The 18,563-nt window shown below is 46.1% G+C and overlaps 1 protein-coding gene across 5 annotated transcripts in view; it reads left to right on the top strand.

The window, feature by feature from the left end:
- meis1b (Meis homeobox 1 b) overlaps positions 1-18,563 on the top strand; it is a 69,459-nt gene that overhangs the window by 41,419 nt on the left and 9,477 nt on the right. For all 5 annotated transcript variants that reach the window (XM_079439355.1, XM_079439357.1, XM_079439354.1 and 2 more), the window contains exon 9: positions 8,961-9,037. In XM_079439355.1, coding sequence (XP_079295481.1) covers positions 8,961-9,037 — 77 coding nt within the window. The remainder of the gene's footprint in view (positions 1-8,960; positions 9,038-18,563) is intronic.

Below are 18,563 nucleotides of genomic sequence, written 5' to 3'. Positions count from 1 at the left end.
TCGAGCAGCAATCTTGGGCTCAGAGAGAGCACGAGAGAATGGGAGAGACCTGTTCACCTCTCTTATCTCGCTGATAGGACACGGACTCTACGCTCTTCCCCGCCATTCCTTGTCTGAGGGGGCCGCGGAGGAAGACCGGGAGGGACTATTGTTGATGCACTGCTAGACACAGACACACACACACACAGAGACAGATAAGATACATGATGGAGAACTGAGCAATGGGGAGGATATTGTTGGCTTGGTATCCACCAGTGCAGAAGAGGCTGGAAATTCTGATGAAAGGAGTAGTATATTTGGACAAGACGTATCATTAAGATAGGCGAAAGGAAACAGGGAGGATGCATTGAGATTTTCCATCTGTTCTTTAGGCAGTATTATTGCTTTCTCACTAAAGAATCACGAGACCCTGAGAAAACGATTCTCACCCAGTACTGCTGCCAAGAGGATTAAAATACTCAGTCGCTCTTTGACTATTATAAAATCTGTTGGTTTCTCTCAGTTAAACCAGAATCTAAATCATACTGTTTTGACATATTGGGATAATTTGGTGTTTGGAGAACCGCACAAAGTAAAAAAAAAAATGGTTTCTGAACATATCCACTTCATGAGTTTGTGAATGCTTTTATGAAATACATCAGTATTACAAGGATGGAAAAGATGTGTGAGAACATTGTTCAAAGAGACAGAATGGAAGAACATTTGTAAAGATTGTGAAAAAAAGGTCAGACATTCTACAAATGTATGCATTTGGCATACAGAAAGGTCCAAAACAACAACAAAAATAATAACCCAGTTATTTTAGCCATAGAATTGATCTATCACCTGTCATGATTGCAAATAGATACTGGACAATTTACATATAAACCGAAAAAAGGCAGGGCTTAAGTTAACAGAAGGGCTTTTGTGTGAGCAACTATTAATTAAAAGTGAATAAATCAAGAGCTGATAAAATGTAAAAACTGTAACTTGAATGCAATGTAAGTCGCTTTGGATAAAAGCGTCTGCTAAATGCATAAATGTAAATGTAAATCATATCTGGATGTTTTCCGGATATGACAAGTAATAAGTGTAAATGGGGCTTCAGTTGCTGCTACCCCATTCTGCTCAAACACAGGTGTGGCTACCTCGAGGTCGTTATGACAACAAAGGTGAGGCATGTACGATGCTGTGGGCGGAAGAGCTTGACCCAGTTGGCGTTTGTACAGGAATCCTGTTTGGGTACTGCTAAATGCTCACGGTCGGAGCCACCTGTCAATCACAGAACAGGTCTTTGTGTGGGGTTTCTAGGATTTAAGGAGAAGTTAGGATAGGATTAGGTTACATTTAAGTTGAGCTGAAACTTGACTGCTCGTTTTCTCCACCCCATTGTGCATTGTTGTAACATTTAATTTTGTAAAGTTGTCTAACAAGTTGCCTTAGTTGACAGTCCTCCTCCCACTTCTTTTCTTAAAAGCGAAGCCAGTACAATGCATTCTTCATTCTATATCTCATAAAGATATTAAATATTTGAATTTTAGTGTGAATGACTCTCTTAGTTACCCATACCTTTACAAGTTTAGACCATGTAATGACTGACAAATTCTACACAGCTGTAGAAGAGACAGTTTCAAAATAGCGGATTGCAAAAGAATCTTGTATGCAGATGGTCTGGCGAAAAGATAATTTCTTGTTTCCAAATCATGTTGTCTGAGTGGAACCAAGCTGGAATTTAACCTGCTGTCCTTAAAATATTTTGGTGTAGGAGAGGTAGTGAGCAGAACACAACGATGTGTGAATCTCATCCGGCAGAACAGTCAGTGTTTGTGCTGTCACACAGCCTTTGGCACAGCTTTCCCCTTAAAAGTCATGAGGCCTCTGATACTTTTGTCCAGAAATGTTCACTTTACTACAGGGCAGACTAGCCATCATGCCACGCTCAATGCCATGTTTTACTTCCACAGTTCATTTGTAAATTTGAGCATGACCGCTGTTCTCTCTCTGATGATTTGGTTAAGTACAGAACAGGGCAGGGATGACATAAATGTGATGTTGGACTTATACGTTGATTTTATGATTACAGTTGCCATTACATTTTTGATGCTCAACGGCCTGCTATCAGCAATTTTCACTGATCAGATGACAGTGAGAGAGGCTGGAATGTTGTTTTCTCACATTTCCAGTCCTGGCCCTGGTTTCACACAAACCTCTTCTTTGTGGTTTACAACGATGGACACTGGAGACATATGATAAGGCAAAAAAGAAAAAAAATCTTAAAATCTATTTAGAAATGGCTGGAGGCGACACTACAATTATAACTTTCTGCATGAAATTATCCACAGTTTGTTCCAATTACCTACAATTGGATCACATGAAAATGACAGAGCGACAGGAAAACAGCTCGCTTTCTCTGGCAGTACCAGTAAATAAACATGCATTCAGCAACATGAAAGACATTCCAATTTATTATTGCTCGAAAAAAGAGCAGACAACCCATGGCGCCAACCATTTTTACATTTCTGTTTGTTCATTTGGAAGCCTTGTTCTTATTATACCTCTGTAAGGATGAATACGAATCACAGTTGCCAATGTCTTCCTTTGCAATGCTTTATGTTAAATCACATAAGTAAAAGTAAATTATATTCATGAGTGCCCTTTCCCTGTGACATGCTTGGCTCCTAGTTACTTTGCTGCACTGTCAATGATGTTGACTCGCTATGGTTTGAGGACTAGTAGAAAACATTCAGTTCCTCTTCAGGAACTCGAGCTGCGTCAACGACGCTTTGGGGAACGCCAATAGCGTAACCGGCTCTGAATACCAATCAAATCTGTCCAGAAATGGGAAGGGATGTCACGGGCGAGGTGACGTAATGACCAGCTGGTACAAAAGCACGTGCGGTGAAACCGGCATCAGCTTTTTGTCATTCAGCGAAGCGCTCTGTGACTGGTGAGTCCTATTTACCGTTGTCTGTCTGTTTGTAAAACATGTCAAAGCGAAGTGGGGAGAGGAGTGAGGCGCAATACGGGCTGTGTGTTCCTCCGTGCAAAACGCTGTTTGTGTACGGAGGATACACACAGTCTGTGTGTGCTTTGCTTGGGAGCGAGGCATGCGGAGGCAGCCCTCGAGGGGGCTGATTGTCCGCACTGCGAGGGTTTTCCTCTGCGTGTGCTTCGCTCCCGAAAGGCTCTTTTCTCCGGAGAGGGCTCTTTCACTAGCGTTCCCCGCGGCACTGACCCGCTTCCGCTAAGGCGGAGCGGAGACGGCGTTCGTGGGGTTCGCAACGGGATCTGGCAGAGGGATCGGAGACGAGCGAGCTCTTTCTCCATCCGCACCTGCCGGATCCCGCGACCGCTCCCCGAGTCCGGAAGCACGCGTGGCGGTTTCTTCCCCTCGGGCAGCAGCATCGGCGCTTCTCGCGTCTTCCTCCGAGGAGGTTGACATGGGAGGCGTCGAGCATGTTGCACCCACTCTGTCGTCCCATATGAGGAGCCTGTGGAGTGTTTTGTCGAACCGCAGAGAGGGTTATACTGCGTTCTCTGCGGTTTCAGACTCACCTCCACATCTGAGCCTGCCCTTTTTTTTCCCCGACCTCCACACTGAGGTGTCGAGGTTGTAGGGAAAATATTTCGGCCCGCCTCTTCGTCCCCTCATTCTGTTATTTCGGTAGTGTCATGGGGACGAGTGAGCGCGGTTACAGAGCGATGCCGCGGGTGGAACAGACGCTTGCGAGCTATCTGTCCCCTGACGCTGCGTCGTCTCTGAAGGCAAAGGGTACGCGTCAGCAGGTCGGTCTGGCTTATGTTTGCACATCATGGTGGCATGCCAGGCTGACCTGCTCAAGGAGTTGGATGAGGGCGGGGGATTAATGCGGAGCACATCTGTGTGCTCCGCAAAACCGTTGATTTGTCTCTCCGCGCCGCCAGGGAGACCGTCAAGGCGATCTATGGCAGCCCTGGTGGCGGCGGAGAGGCATCTTTGGTGGACCCTGTCGGATTTATGGTAAGCAATCGTGACAGGGCCTTCCTTCTGGACGCCCCACTTTGCCGCCTGGCCTTTTTTGGTTCAGGAGGCAGGTGGCGGAGTTCCAGCGGTTTCTCCCTCGCCGCTCTCTAGCTCATGGGGCTGCTGGGCGAGAGCAGCCCCTGCCGCGTGCTGGCTCCTCGTATAGGCAAGCGTGCCCCCGCAGGAGCGGATTGGGGCGGTAAGAAGGGTGCGCGGTCAAAGACCTCCCAGCCAAGCAGGCGAAGACGTCTTCGGCCAAGAAGCCCTGATGTGAGTGGGATCAGGGCTTATGAGGGTAGCCCCCGCTGCGGTAGAGCGACGATCGCACGGCGATCGTCACTCCCCCCAGCGCCCTCAGGAGATCGTTCTGCCAACCCTGCCACCTATGGTGCTTCAGGGCGCAGCGGTCTCCAGCGAGCGCATATCTCAGTCTCTTCCGCCCGGTATCGTAGCGGAGCTGAGATGCTCGCCACCCCTTCGGGGGTCTCTGGAGCAGCTAGTTCGGCCGTTCCCTGCCGGGGTTCCGCTTCAGGGCACCGAACTAGCCGCTCCGGGTTACACCAGAGGCCAGTCTCGAGAGACTGGTTCCCTTAGTAGACTATTTTGCAGCGTGGATACTACTGCCAAATGTGTCTCGATGGGTCCTGCGCACTGTAGAGAGAGGCTACAGAATCCGGTTTGATTCTCGTCCGCCTCAATTCAATGGGGTGAATTCCACGTTGTGGGCCCCGAGCAGGCTCTGGTAATGGAACAAGAGGTAGATACTCTCTTAAGGAAAGATACCATCGAGGTGGGTCTTCCTTCCGAAGAGAGTCCGGGTACTACAGCCGGTACTTCATAGTTCCAAGGAGGATGGAGGTTTGCGTCCCTTTTTTAGATCTGCATCAATTGAACCGCTCAGTCTGCAAGACTGAAGTTCAAGATGCTCAGGTAAGTACTCAGATCAAGTCCGAGGACTGGTCTGATAGCAGGTAAGTATCTCAGATCAAGTCCGAGGACTGGTTTGACACGTAGATCTAAAAGACGCATACTTCCATGTCTCCGTCCTTCCCACTCACAGGAAGTTCCTGAGGTTTGCTTTTGGGGGCAAAAGCTTACCAATATCGGGTACTTCCCTTCGGCCTAGCACTCTCACCCCACACTTTTACGAGTGTGTGGGCGCCACGTTAGCTACGGGGCGCCCGCATACTCAATTACATCGGCCTTTGGTTGATTCTTGCTCTATCAGAGCGGAGGGCGGCTCAACATTGAGGTGTTGTTCTCGCTCACTTAAAAGTGTTGGGGTTAAGACTGAACCCCAAGGAAAGTGTGCGTTCTCCATTACAGAGAACCACTTATCTGGGGGTGGTGGGGATTTGACCACGGTGCAGGCACGTATGTCTCCTGCTCGGATCGAGTCAATCCTCACGAAAGTCAGGAGGGTGAAAGAAGGCCAGTCACTCACTGTCAAGCGGTTTAGATACTGCTGGGTCTGGTGGCAGCTGCGTCCAACGGGATACCTTTTGGCCTGCTGTACATGAGACCCCTACAGTGGTGACTCAAGACCAAGGGGTTCTCCCCGAGGGGAAACCCGCTTCGCATGATCAAGGTCACGCGGCGGTGCCTACGTGCCTTGGACATGTGGAGACAACCTTGGTTCTTGTCCCAGGGCCTGGTGTTGGAAGCTCCTTGTCGCCGCGTATGCTAGCGACGGACGCATCCCTCACCGGTTGGGGAGCGGTCATGAGTGGCCACCCTGCCCACGGTCGGTGGAGGGGTCATCATCTCGCCTGGCACATCAACAGGCTCGAGATGCTGGCCGTATTTCAGTACTTCTCCTAGACCTAAGAGGTTGCCATGTGTTAGTTCGCAAGCGACAACACATCGGTGGTCTCTTATAGCAACCACCAAGGAGGTCTGCGGTTCGCGCCCCCTGTACAGGCTGGCACACCAGATCCTTGTGTGGGCTATGAGGCCTAGCTCTCCTGGTTGGTCGAGCTGGCATTGCTCCCCTCAACTTTGAGGGTCACCTTTGAGCATGCCGCTCCCTTCTGAGTGTCTTGAGCTCCCTCTCATGCAGAGAGTTAAGTGCTCCGCTCTCCAGAGATCTGCCTTGGTAGAGCTAGCATTGCTCCCCTCAACTTAGAGGGTCACCTTGAGCATGCCGCTCCCTTCTGAGCATCTGAGTTAGTACCTCATGGGGAGCCGACACCCTGTCGAGGCAGGGGCTGTTATCCGGGAATGCTTCACACCGAGGTGGGGAAGCAGATCTAGAGAGTGTTTGGCCAGGCCCAGGTGGACCTCTTCGCTACTCGGGCAGCGCAATGTCCCCTCTGGTACTCTCTACGTCATCCAGCTCCGAGGGGCTGGATGCTGTGGTACAGACGTGGCCGAGGCTTCGTCTTTATGCCTTTCCCCCGATTGCTCTGCTCCCCGGAGTTCTGGAGAGAGTGCGCCGGGACGGACACCGGCAGCTATTGGTAGCCCCGTTCTGGCCGGGCCGAGTATGGTTCTCGGACCTGATTTTCCTCCTTGACGGCTCTCCCTGGGAGATTCCAGTCAGGAGGGATCTCCTCTCACAGGCAGGAGGCACCCTTGTGCACCCCTGCCTGGAGTTATAGAAGCTGTGGGTGTGGCCCCTGAGGGGGCACAGCTGATAGCCTCTGGTCTCTCAACCGAGGTTGTTGAGACCATTCTCCAATCCAGAGCTCCCTCTACGAGGAAACTGTATGCCCTGAAGTGGAGACTCTTCACTTCATGGTGCGGAGATCGCCAGCTCGACCCAGTTAACTGCCCAGTAGGTACAGTGCTGGAGTTCCTGCAGGCTCGACTCTCCGCAGGGTTAGCCCACTCCACCTTGAAGGTCTATGTGGCGGCAATTTCTGCTTACCACACCCCTCTTGCTGGATTGACAGTGGGCGCACAACCCCTAGTTACATGTTTCCTCCGTGGTGCACTGAGGCTTAGTCCTCCTCCCTTTCGGGAGCCTGACCAGGTGCGAGCACGTCCACAGAGCTGCCATGTGGAGAAGGACGGACCAGTTGCTAGTGTGCTACGGTCCTTCTAAGAGGGGTCTGCCTGCTTCCAAGCAGACCCTCAGTCGGTGGATTGTGGATGCCATTCACATGGCTTATGAGTCTTCTGACCTCCCCTCGCCGATGGGAGTCAGGGCTCATTCCACTAGGAGTGTGGCGGCCTCCAAGGCCTTTCTCGCAGTTGTTCCTATTCAGGACATCTGCAACGCTGCGGGTTGGTCCACGCCTCTGACCTTAGTCAGATCCTTGGCCTGGACATGTGAGCCACTCCAGTCTCTTCCGTTCTCTTGCCCTAGCTGTGCGCCTCTTTTGGACACACAGGGCAGGGGTGCGGAAGTCTGGAGCCGTTGGTATCTCGTTCCCCAAAGCGTCGTTGACGCAGCTCGAGTTCCTGAAGAGGAACGTCTTAGGTTACTTGTGTAACCCTAGTTCCTCGAGGGAACGAGACGCTGCGTCACGGAGCCACACTTCCGGCATCCCTGCCAGCGCTTGCTTCATTCTATAAGCTGATGCCGGTTTCACCGCACGTGCTTTTGTACCAGCTGGTCATTACGTCACCTCGCCCGTGACATCCCTTCCCATTTCTGGACAGATTTGATTGGTATTCAGAGCCGGTTACGCTATTGGCGTTCCCCAAAGCGTCGTTGACGCAGCGTCTCGTTCCCTCGAGGAACTAGGGTTACACAAGTAACCTAAGACGTTTGCCATAGTGATTTGCTAACCTCTCTGTTAAACAGCGATCTGTTGTCACTTTGGTTGATTTGCAGCCCAACGCCAAGTTAAAGTCTTTGTTAATGGCTTTGTGCAAGGGTTGGTAATTGGCTTAGAAGGTCTGAATCCGTTAGCACAGTGAGACACACAGCACACTGAGCCATCCACAAAGACTGGAGGTGCCCAGGTCTGCTTATTGTGTTAACAAAGCATTATATGAAAATATTGTACCACAGAAATGGTAGAGGGGTTATTGCTGTGCTTTAAGACCAAAACACAGGGTTCTCTCTCTTTTTTCTCTCTCTCTAGGTATAAATGTGGTGTAAACATCTTTGCACAATGTACCTCCCATTTTACATGCTCAGCAGGGGCCTCAAAGCAGGCTCTGTCTTGTCTTTTTCATGAACAGCACATTGCTTAGACTCAGAGCTAGCAAGCTCAATACTTCATACTAATGCTAGTATAAATCAAGCAAATCTCACCTCACCTTTATTTAAATAGCTGGATCAGAGTTCTTAAGAACTCAGCTGTATCGAATATGTTCACTGTACTTTAGTATCACCCATGTTGTTACCTTTTAGCTAACTGGCTAATCATCTAGACCAGGGATACTCAAATCTGGCTCGCGAGATCCACTTTCCTGCAGAGTTTAGCTCTAACCCTAATCAAACACACCAGAGAATGTTAATCAATGTCTTCAGGATCATTAGAAAATCACAGGTAGGTGAGTTTGATCAGGGTTGGAGCTAAACTGTGCAGGAAAGTGGATCTCGCAAGCCAGATTTGAGTATCACTGATCTAGATTGACGGTAATCTTACAACAATTAAAAAAGGAAAAGTTATATATCAGATTCGTGGTCTGTATTCCACACAAGGCTTCAGATATCCATTCTCTATCATGCATTCATGGCAGCAAGATGCCTAGAATAAATTTCAGTGGGGTTGCACGGCACAGCACTCTAATTACTGTTTCTGTTCCCACACTTCACTTAACTTTATAATTGGCTTGCCTTTTTCGCTGCCATTAATTACACGATTTCATATTCCATTAATGACTCTAAGAAAGAGACACACCTCACTTTTTCACACTAATTAACAGCTGCTTTGCCACTTTTCTGCACAAATGTGTGAGCAATGCCTTCCTTCTGTACCTCAGACCTTTCTCTCACTAACAAATCCACTCATTAATTGATTTTATGTACAATAATTCTCATGTTATTTCCTGTTGTTTTTTTTCCTCTGTCTTTTATCAGCACCCCTACCCTTCGGAAGAACAGAAAAAGCAACTGGCACAAGACACCGGGCTCACTATACTACAAGTGAACAACTGGTAAGTCAATTGTACTTTTGTGTTTACATGCAATCAATAGCTTCGCCCCTGGCAAGCGGCTCTTAATGATTTTAATTAAACCCACCCCCCACCCCCGCTTTTGCTCGCCCCTCCCATCTGTCTCCTACTTGTCGCCTCATCTCCCTTCAAATCAATTCACCCAAAGGGATATTGCCGCTAGGATTTTTCCAACTTTTTTATTTTTTATTCGCTCATTCAAATATAAATCCCTGTGAGAGCAACTACTCTCACGCCTCTCTGAATCCACTCTCAAAACTTGTCTGTCCCATGCTCACTGTGACACGGGACTCTATGTCTCAGCCTAAACAGCTATTGATTTAGTCGTTTCCACCGTTAAAAGTTCCGTAAAGTTTGACAGAACCTTTGCAGGGGTGCGTTTGTTACCAGAGATGGCTATCAGCACATACTTACTGTTATTAGCCGTGTCTAATGAAGGGCCTGAGATAGGGAGTGGGGAGGTGAAAACTAACACAGGACGGAACGTTTTATCTAAGAACACAAAGAACAACCTTCGCCACATATTTCCTCTTGCCAGGCCTCTGTTCACAAACTCACTCTGCTCTTGTTCTCTAAGTGTCAGAGATTGATATTGCCAAGGATCTGATTACATGCCCTAATCCATTTTGCTGAATAAACCAGCCTTGATGTTGGCGCTCCCAGCATGAGATGGGAGAGTTGCTTTAAAAACGCATTCTGATACAAATTAGAAATCACAAATTATTAATTACTTCACAAAGGCAATCGGTAGACTAATCATCCAAACAGCCATGTACGAACCATTAAACTACTTTAAGTTACAAGAGAAAAGCAAAAGAAACTAGATCACATACATACATGGCCATTTTTATAGAACGAGAAAACACGCATGCATACATTGAAAGCATTTTTCCGGCTGTTGTCATTGCAATGAGCTGGCAACTATAAAAAAAAAAGTTTTGTTTCACTTAAGCGTCATGTCATTTGTACATGGTAGTTGCAATTACTGTAGAAACTGGTTGTTAGAATAGGCACAGTCTAATGTAGCTGCTGTGGATAGTGCTATGGAATGCCCATCTGAAAGTTGTTTGTACTATAGTACTTGTTGGTAGTACTATATATTTTTAATATTCATTAAAAATTCCACTAGAAATCATTGTTTTTACAAAATGCATTACTAAACATATCACATTTAGCTGTAATGCAATATACCTTTGTATCCTGATTACATAACATTGTTATTCCATCAGGCTTCTCAAGCTTATTAACAAGCAATCCCTTGCTATGTACACCAGATGTTAGGAGAGTGAGAGAGATGGGAGACGTATTAAAACTCATTACACAAAATGTAATTTCTGACAACATAATCCCTACCATTGTTCGGTTCGGTACCTTGGAGACGACAGGTGACTAAGAATGAGGATTAATTTACAAAAGTGGCCTATCAGTGGGACGCAGGCTGACGGACACAAGGGAATCTGGTTGGGGTTATCAATTTCTGTGACCTCACAACAACCCATGGGAGATCAATTCTTTCAGCCATATTAGTTAGTAGAGAACACACAGGCAATTACTTCACACACTGTCCTGTCCTACCCCAGCACTCTGGCTTCTGGGCCGACTCATTGTGTAGCAGGGTTTGGTCTAGTCTCGCGTACCCAGACCTTCAGACTGACAGCTGAAGGTCTGGGAACTTTGGCTGCTTTGAATAGCCAAGGCCCGCCCAAGAGGCCATATGACTCACAGGTAGAGCAACCAATCACGTTTCGTTTTGTGCCGCGTCATATTTAGGGGTATGGAAATGTTGCCACAATAACAGACCAGTGTGTAAAACTCTCGGACATATTTGAAAGATTCTATGCCATTAAAGAACGCGACACACACATCTCCCAGAAATCCTGTATAATTCAACCAGTCCGATGAAGACTTTGAAACTCCTGAAGTGTTTCCACTTTTGTGTGCTGTATGCATCAGACATTTAGCCAACGTTCTGTGGGCGTGATGTCTGAGGCTGAGACTAGGTTTGGTCTATGTTGAAAGAATTGTCAGGCTGCCTGTGTTTGTGTGGATGCGGGAGAAGGAGCACTTGTGCAAGTGTGTAAGTGATGCACCAGTGGTGGTCAATTTAAGCGGTATTAGCCGCTAAACCCTGCATGCTGGGATCTTGCAGCCTTCTCTTAGATTGTGTGCATTAGTGTGGATGTGTGTTCGGATATGTGTGTAAGGGTGCAGATGACATGGAAAGTGTGTATGAAAACAGAGGGAGAAAGAGAGACGCTCGGCACATTAGGGGTTAGAGAGTAGGATCTGTCGTTTAATAGGACCATGGTTGTGCTTAGTAGGAAGCTCACAATTGGGTGTCTCCATGGCAACCCCTGGCGATGTTACCTCCTGACCTGCTGATTTTTAGAGGCAATTTCCCTAGCTGTGATTCTATTTATCAGACTAGTCAAAGCACCGGGCCAATACAGCTTATTTCCAACATACAATATTCGTGCAATATTTACAAGATAAATTCTAGCATTCCACTCTAGCATGCAAGCATATAGATTTCATTGGCTTAGCATGCAAGTCCATATCATTTAGCCATATCTCTGAACAAAAACATTTGTTGATTACAGGACTTAAGTGTGAACATGTGGAAACCACAATGTGACATCAAACAAACAGCTAACAGATGGAGCTAAACATGAGATCAACCGAAAATGACGATTTCCTTAAGCCCTGCTCCCATAGACTTGTTAACACACATGTAGGTGTCCATTATTGATGAGAATCCGCAGGCTGAAGATTAAATAAAAAATGCTAAAGGCCGCGTGGGATGCGGATCACTCATGAATTATTGGCGCTAACATAACGTGAGGGACTGCTGCAAATCTGGGTCCACGTATTAACAATTGACCCACGTGGGTGACTAAACAGTCAACATGCATTGAAAGTGTCTGAAAACTATTCTTCAAATCTGGACGATACACAATAGATGTACACTTAGTCACACCCTTATGGACACCCTTACGCACACATGAGCACAGACGCATACGCACCCCGTGGACACGCATGAGCACACAGAGACAGCCTAAGACGCGGTGAGCGAGCGTGGCATTGAGGAGGCATCGACTGTGGGATCTATTTTTGAAGGGAGATGTCAGAGCTTTGATAGGGATTATGTCTAACCACATAATGATGTAAAGGCACAGTCAGTTGTTCGACATACAAATGCAAAACTTTAATTTAAATGATGGTAGAGTACGAAAAAAGAAAGATGCAGAGAGAAAGAAAAGTTTTAGCCTTTGACGATAAGAGAAAGCATTCTCAGAACACTCCATAAAGATCAGTGATGTAAAATCAATGGGCGGGTCATCGGGTTTCACGTGTTGCCCGTTCTTCCCTTCCTGACGGAATTTAATAATCCCTTTAAAGATGCTGTTTAAACCTTAGGGATGGATTGTTTTGTCAATAAGGCGGCTTTTATGAAAGTCTTAAAAGCATGGAGTGAAGTGTGGTGGGGCTACTTTAGAGAAACAGCGTCCACACACCCTGGATCAGGTTTCTGCGCCTGAGAGAAAAAAAGGAGCGAGAGCAAAATAAAGAGAGAGAACTGGATGACTGGCATGCTTCACTTCTCTGACAGCCAAGCCCGCCCATGTCAAGAGAAGTTGAAACTTGTTCAAGAAAAGCTGTGGATGATTGCTCTATGTGCTCTTCGTGTGTAGTATTTGGAAACATTCTTATAGCTTCGGGGAAAATGTGACCCCTGACCAAGTAGGTATCTTGGATAGGCAGTTTTACCTATACGAAAGCAAAATCACAAATGAGATCTGTGTGGTATATCAGTTGTTTATCCCACACCACGATGATATTTAAATGGAAAGCAAATGGAGACTTGCTTCTTAACAAAAATTACAGTATATTTTCAAGACAAATTGATACTTAGGTAAAACATAGCAAGGAACTCAAGTCTATCACAGAAAATCTGGGGCAGTAAAATCTTCCTTTGGATTGTATGCGTTTGCTAGATTCATACAGTTGGGCAAAAAAGTATTTAGTCAGCCACCAATTGTGCAAGTTCTCCCACTTAAAAAGATGAGAGAGACCTGTAATTTTCATCATCGGTACACTTCAACTATGAGAGACAGAATGGGGGGAAAGAATCCAGGAAATCACATTGTCTGATTTTTAAATAATTTATTTGCAAATTATAGTGGAAAATAAGTATTTGGGCAATAACAATACAGTTCATCTCAATACTTTGTTATATACCCTTTGTTGGCAATGACAGAGGTCAAACGTTTTCTGTAAGTCTTCACAAGGTTTTCACACACTGTTGCTGGTATTTTGGCCCATTCCTCCATGCAGATCTCCTCTAGAGCAGTGATGTTTTGGGGCTATCGCTGGGCAACACGGACTTTCAACTCCCTCCTAAGATGGGATTGAGATCTGGAGACTGGCTAGGCCACTTCAGGACCTTAAAATGCTTCTTACGAAGCCACTCCTTCGTTGCCCGGGCGGTGTGTTTGGGATCATTGTCATGCTGAAAGACCCAGCCACGTTTCATCTTCAATGGTTTTCACTCAAAATCTCACGATACATGGCCCCATTCATTCTTTCCTTTACACGGATCAGTCGTCCTGGTCCCTTTGCAGAAAAACAGCCCCAAAGCATGATGTTTCCACCCCCATGCTTCACAGTAGGTATGGTGTTCTTTGGATGCAACTTAGCATTCGTTCTCCTCCAAACACGACGAGTTGAGTTTTTACCAAAAAGTTCTATTTTGGTTTCATCTGACCATATGACATTCTTCCAATCCTCTTCTGGATCATCTAAATGCTCTCTAGCAAACTTCAGATGGGCCTGGACATGTACTGGCTTAAGCAGGGGGACACGTCTGGCACTGCAGGATTTGAGTCCCTGGCGGCGTAGTGTGTTACTGATCTTTGTTACTTTAGTCCCAGCTCTCTGCAGGTCATTCACTAGGTCCCCCCGTGTGGTTCTGGGATTTTTGCTCACCGTTCTTGTGATCATTTTGACCCCACGGGGTGAGATCTTGCGTGGAGGCCCAGATCGAGGGAGATTATCAGTGGTCTTGTATGTCTTCCATTTTCTAATAATTGCTCCCACAGTTGATTTCTTCACACCAAGCTGCTTGCCTATTGCAGATTCAGTCTTCCCAGCCTGGTGCAGGTCTACAATTTTGTTTCTGGTGTCCTTCAACAGGTCTTTGGTCTTGGCCATAGTGGCATTTGGAGTGTGACTGTTTGAGGTTGTGGACAGGTGTCTTTTATACTGATAACGAGTTCAAACAGGTGCCATTAATACAGGTAACGAGTGGAGGACAGAGGAGCCTCTTAAAGAAGAAGTTACAGGTCTGCAGAAATCTTCCTTGTTTGTAGGTGACCAAATACTTATTTTACCGAGGAATTTACCAATGAATTCATTAAAAATCCTACAATGTGATTTCCTGGATTCTTTCCCCCCCATTCGGTCTCTCATAGTTGAAGTGTACCTATGTTGAAAATTACAGGGCTCTCTCATCTTTTTAAGTGGGAGAACTTGCACAATTGGTGGCTGACTAAATACTTTTTTGCCCAACTGTAATTCTGGATGAAGTGTATTATTTTCTTAAGCTGGACATGTGTGCATATGTGTGAGTCTCACTGTTCATGCATGCATATGTATATGTGTGTGTGTGTGTGTGTGTGTGTGTGTGAACGCAACAGCGGCCCAAAGGATGCAAGCAGGTCTGGGTGAGATGAGCCATAGCCCATGTCCCGAAGCAGCCTTCACACAGCCTTCCTGTCAAGGTGCTTTAGCATGAATATCCGTGGCCTTTCAACAAAATACCAACACACCCTGGGGTCAAACCGCCAAACAAAAGACATATTTACACCAGTGAGACACAGGCATGCGGCCCTACCTACACCCTCAAAATCCCCTGCTACATCAGGCGGAGATGGAGACATAGTGGAGAGCTCAGCTCCATGAAGCTGGATGGATATAGGGATTGTTTGCCTTTCTGCACAGTTGGGCTCAGTCTGTTCTCAAGTGTTTGCTAACAATTCTGCCATACTGGAATTTCAGCACTTGCTCAGACCTGAACTCTGTGTTGTGTCAACAGCAGACAAGTTGGAGTGGTTCTGTGTGTGTGTGTGTGTGTGTGTGTGTGTGTGCACTGTGCATGTGTGTGCGTTTAGTCATGTGAAGTCGTTTGTAATGTGTGTTGGACCACATGTGCATGTGTGTGCGCGTGTGTAAACGAGACCAGCGCAGTTAAAATAGTTTCTTTGTTTCGGAGAAAATGCATCTCTATATGTGGAGATATATGTGCATGGATGGCTCTTTGGCAGTAAGTTGTCGTAGGATATGTGCGTGTGTGTATGCATGCATTCGTACAGCGTCTGTGAACCATACAAGGGTGCACCCCCCTCTTTCTCTCCCTCTGTCTTACATCACAACAGGCTCCAGGCACTGCCTACATTTTTGCTTTTTTTTCTACTTTTTTATCCTCTCTTTTGTGGGGGAATGTGAACATGACAGACGGAGGGTTGATCGGCACTAGAGCATATTGGTTATGTTTATAAATCTAGGAACAGATTGGACCGCTGATTAGCGAGCAGACCACTGATTAGCTAATAAGCTTTTAGCATTATAGTGATTGCAGGGTCACGCTGATCTTCACCCCTCCAACAACAACCACAAAATATATACACGCTAGAGAGAGTAACACTTCATATATGCATTCTCTATGTATAACGCAAGTATAGTGAATAAATATGAAAAATATTGTCCTAGCCATATTATTTTCTGCACTGTTCATTTCACCAAATGAAATGACTAAAATAAGGAAAAATCATTGGTTGGACAGTTTTTTTTTTTTTTTTTACATCATGGCAACACTTACCTATTAAATATAATGGTGCATGAATCAAACAGTGCTATGGTACTGTATATATCAGAATACCCGATGTGATATCAGCATGGTGCCGTCACAGTTTCTGTAAGGGAAGCTGAAGCAGAAAAGTGACTAAACTTGTCAGACCACAAATCTTAAGTTTAATTTATGGTCTCTACTGGTTATTCAAATTACCATACCATCAGGTGTTAAAGTAAAAATAGTTTTTTTTTTTACTCAGGTAAATTCCTGGTTCCTGGTTTGTGGTTAGTAAGTCAGAGCTTATGTGTAAGGTCTTGTGTGTGTGTCAATAGAACTGGCGGTGCCATCATGAGCTCTACAGCGCCCAGCAGAGACCACCACAGTGACAGCTAGGTGGAGGCCCCATTAAACCTGCCGCTGTGATGTCATTTCCTCTCTAATGTGCCATGTTCTGCCACACACACGGCTGCCAGTTGACGTCCCAACACTGTGCGGTTGTTTTTTTGCCCAGACAGAGAGGCAGAGCCCTCTGGCCCAAGCGTTTGCCTCCGGCATCAGGCTGCACGAAGAGCCCTCGGAGATAGATGACAGCATGGAATGAGGGTGTTCCAATGTTGTGTTTGTGAAGTGGGCATATGATGGTGCCCTCCCTCTCTGATGTATTATTGCTCTATTTCTCTTGCTCTCTCTGGGCTGGGTGGGGAATCAGAGGAGAGCAGGCAGGCCATGTTCATGCCAAGAATGACCTCATAGTCCCCGGCTCCAGAGGAGTGGGGAACCGTCTCTGAAGCATGTCCAGCACCTCGCAGCAGTTGCACTCTGCTTTGTTTTTCGACAGAGGTTGATCAGAGCAATGGTCACCTCAAGCTGGAGGTTTTCTGGTCTGAAGTCTGCATATGTCTTCCTGGTTGCGTTGAGCTTTTGAGCAACTCGTAGCAATCTCTGCTGCACCCTTCTCTTTCTCACAGACCGGCTATGTGTTTATAAAGTGTGTTCCTTAGCCCCCAGGCGGTGGCCGCACTCTTTAAAAGAGGCTTTAGAGGGGACTTCACAGCTCTGTTAATGGAAAGGTTTCGACTTTGTTTGGTGAGAGGAGCTTGTGGGGGTGCACCAGGGGTGAGTTTGCTGAAGTAATGGCCAGCCTCTGTTGGAGGGGGGGCTGATGCAGCAAGCCCCTACTTGAGACTTCCCCAAAAGTCCCCTTTACATCTCCTCTGTTTTCTTTGGGCAAGCTGTTTTGCCTTGCTAGTGTGGACCAGGTAATCCCGGTAAAGTCTGGGAATCTCTGGCCACATACATACTGCAAAGTTTTCGGGATGATGACTAGATTTAAATGTGTGATTGAATCCTCCAAGTTAGTGTTTGGCATGAAGATAACTGTGCAGATCTCACAGTTGCATGCAAGAAGCCTGGAAGCCACCAAATTTGGGATTAACTGGTGTAAGCAACTACAGCAAAATCTGCAAATATGTCAAGACACATGCCTATGTTTCGGCAATATTCTATCACCACACATCAGATGAGCTGTAAGTGTCTAAAGAAGAATGACATCACTGTACTAACAACTAGTTCGCATTCATGATTCCTGCCTCCCTAGAACCAGTAGAGTGGGTTCTTCGTATGGGATTCCACCAACGCAGGCCAGTTTAAGAAGCAGCGGAGGGGCTGAGGGGGAGGCCGATGTTATTAAGAACATGACGAGAGGTGAGAAAGGCAGGAATATGCAGTGCGAGGGGAGGAAGAGGGGTGTGATGTGGCTGAATGGAATTGTCTGAGGTGAGAGATGCAAACGGGTGTTGGAAGTTGGTCCTTTATATACTCCCCATTCCCCCTTGTCTGTCTCCAGCAATGGAACAGGTTAACGCCACTCCTCCAGGCCTGGGTCGCTGTGCGCTGATTAAAAGAAGTGTGTAAATGTATGTATAAGTGTGTGTGTGTGTGTGTGTGAGTGAGTGAGAGCGGGTGGATTGGGGGGAGGCAAGAGTGTAAATGGAATTTGTGCAGCAAACAGCTGGACTAGTTTATTTAAGCACAGGCAGGCCATAGCGACTGACCCCAGATTGACTTGGAGAGAGGAGGAGCCAGGGTGGACTTTTATGACTTTTAGGTCGAAATGAGATGCTCGTATTTATGAAATTTACCTTGAGGCATGCCAACATGTGAATTACTAATTACTTAAGTAAATGGATCTCCGGAGCAGATACAGATAATAAAGTTGGTTTCACCAGAGGGGTCTTATTGCGTGATTAGCTAGTTTGCAAGTTAACCGGTGTGGGGGAAGCCAAGATACAAGCTACACGTTATTTTAAATTGTTAAAATTGCTATAATTTTGAAAAAGTAATTAATTATATTACAAGCTAACAAAACATAAACTACATTGTAGCTAATTAGGGAAGCATTCTAATTTTAGAATTAAATTTTTAAGTATAATTTAATTTCTATAATTTAAAACTGGTACAAAAACTGAATGAGTGTTTCTGAATGAACATCTCAGTAGGGTGACAGCATTAAATTGAACCTATAAATTCATAGCCAAAAACCAGAAAGGACACTAATTTAAACAGTTTCCATAATAATGAACATAAGCTTTCATGAAATATTTTGCTTCATATTTAAATATAAGTTTTAAATATTAAAGAGTACCTAAAATGTCACCG

The sequence above is a fragment of the Barbus barbus genome (assembly GCF_936440315.1).
Source record: "Barbus barbus genome assembly, chromosome: 18".
Lineage (NCBI taxonomy): Eukaryota > Metazoa > Chordata > Actinopteri > Cypriniformes > Cyprinidae > Barbus > Barbus barbus.
The sequence above is the reverse complement of the archived record's forward strand: the minus strand, read 5'-3'. Positions and strand labels throughout refer to the sequence as shown.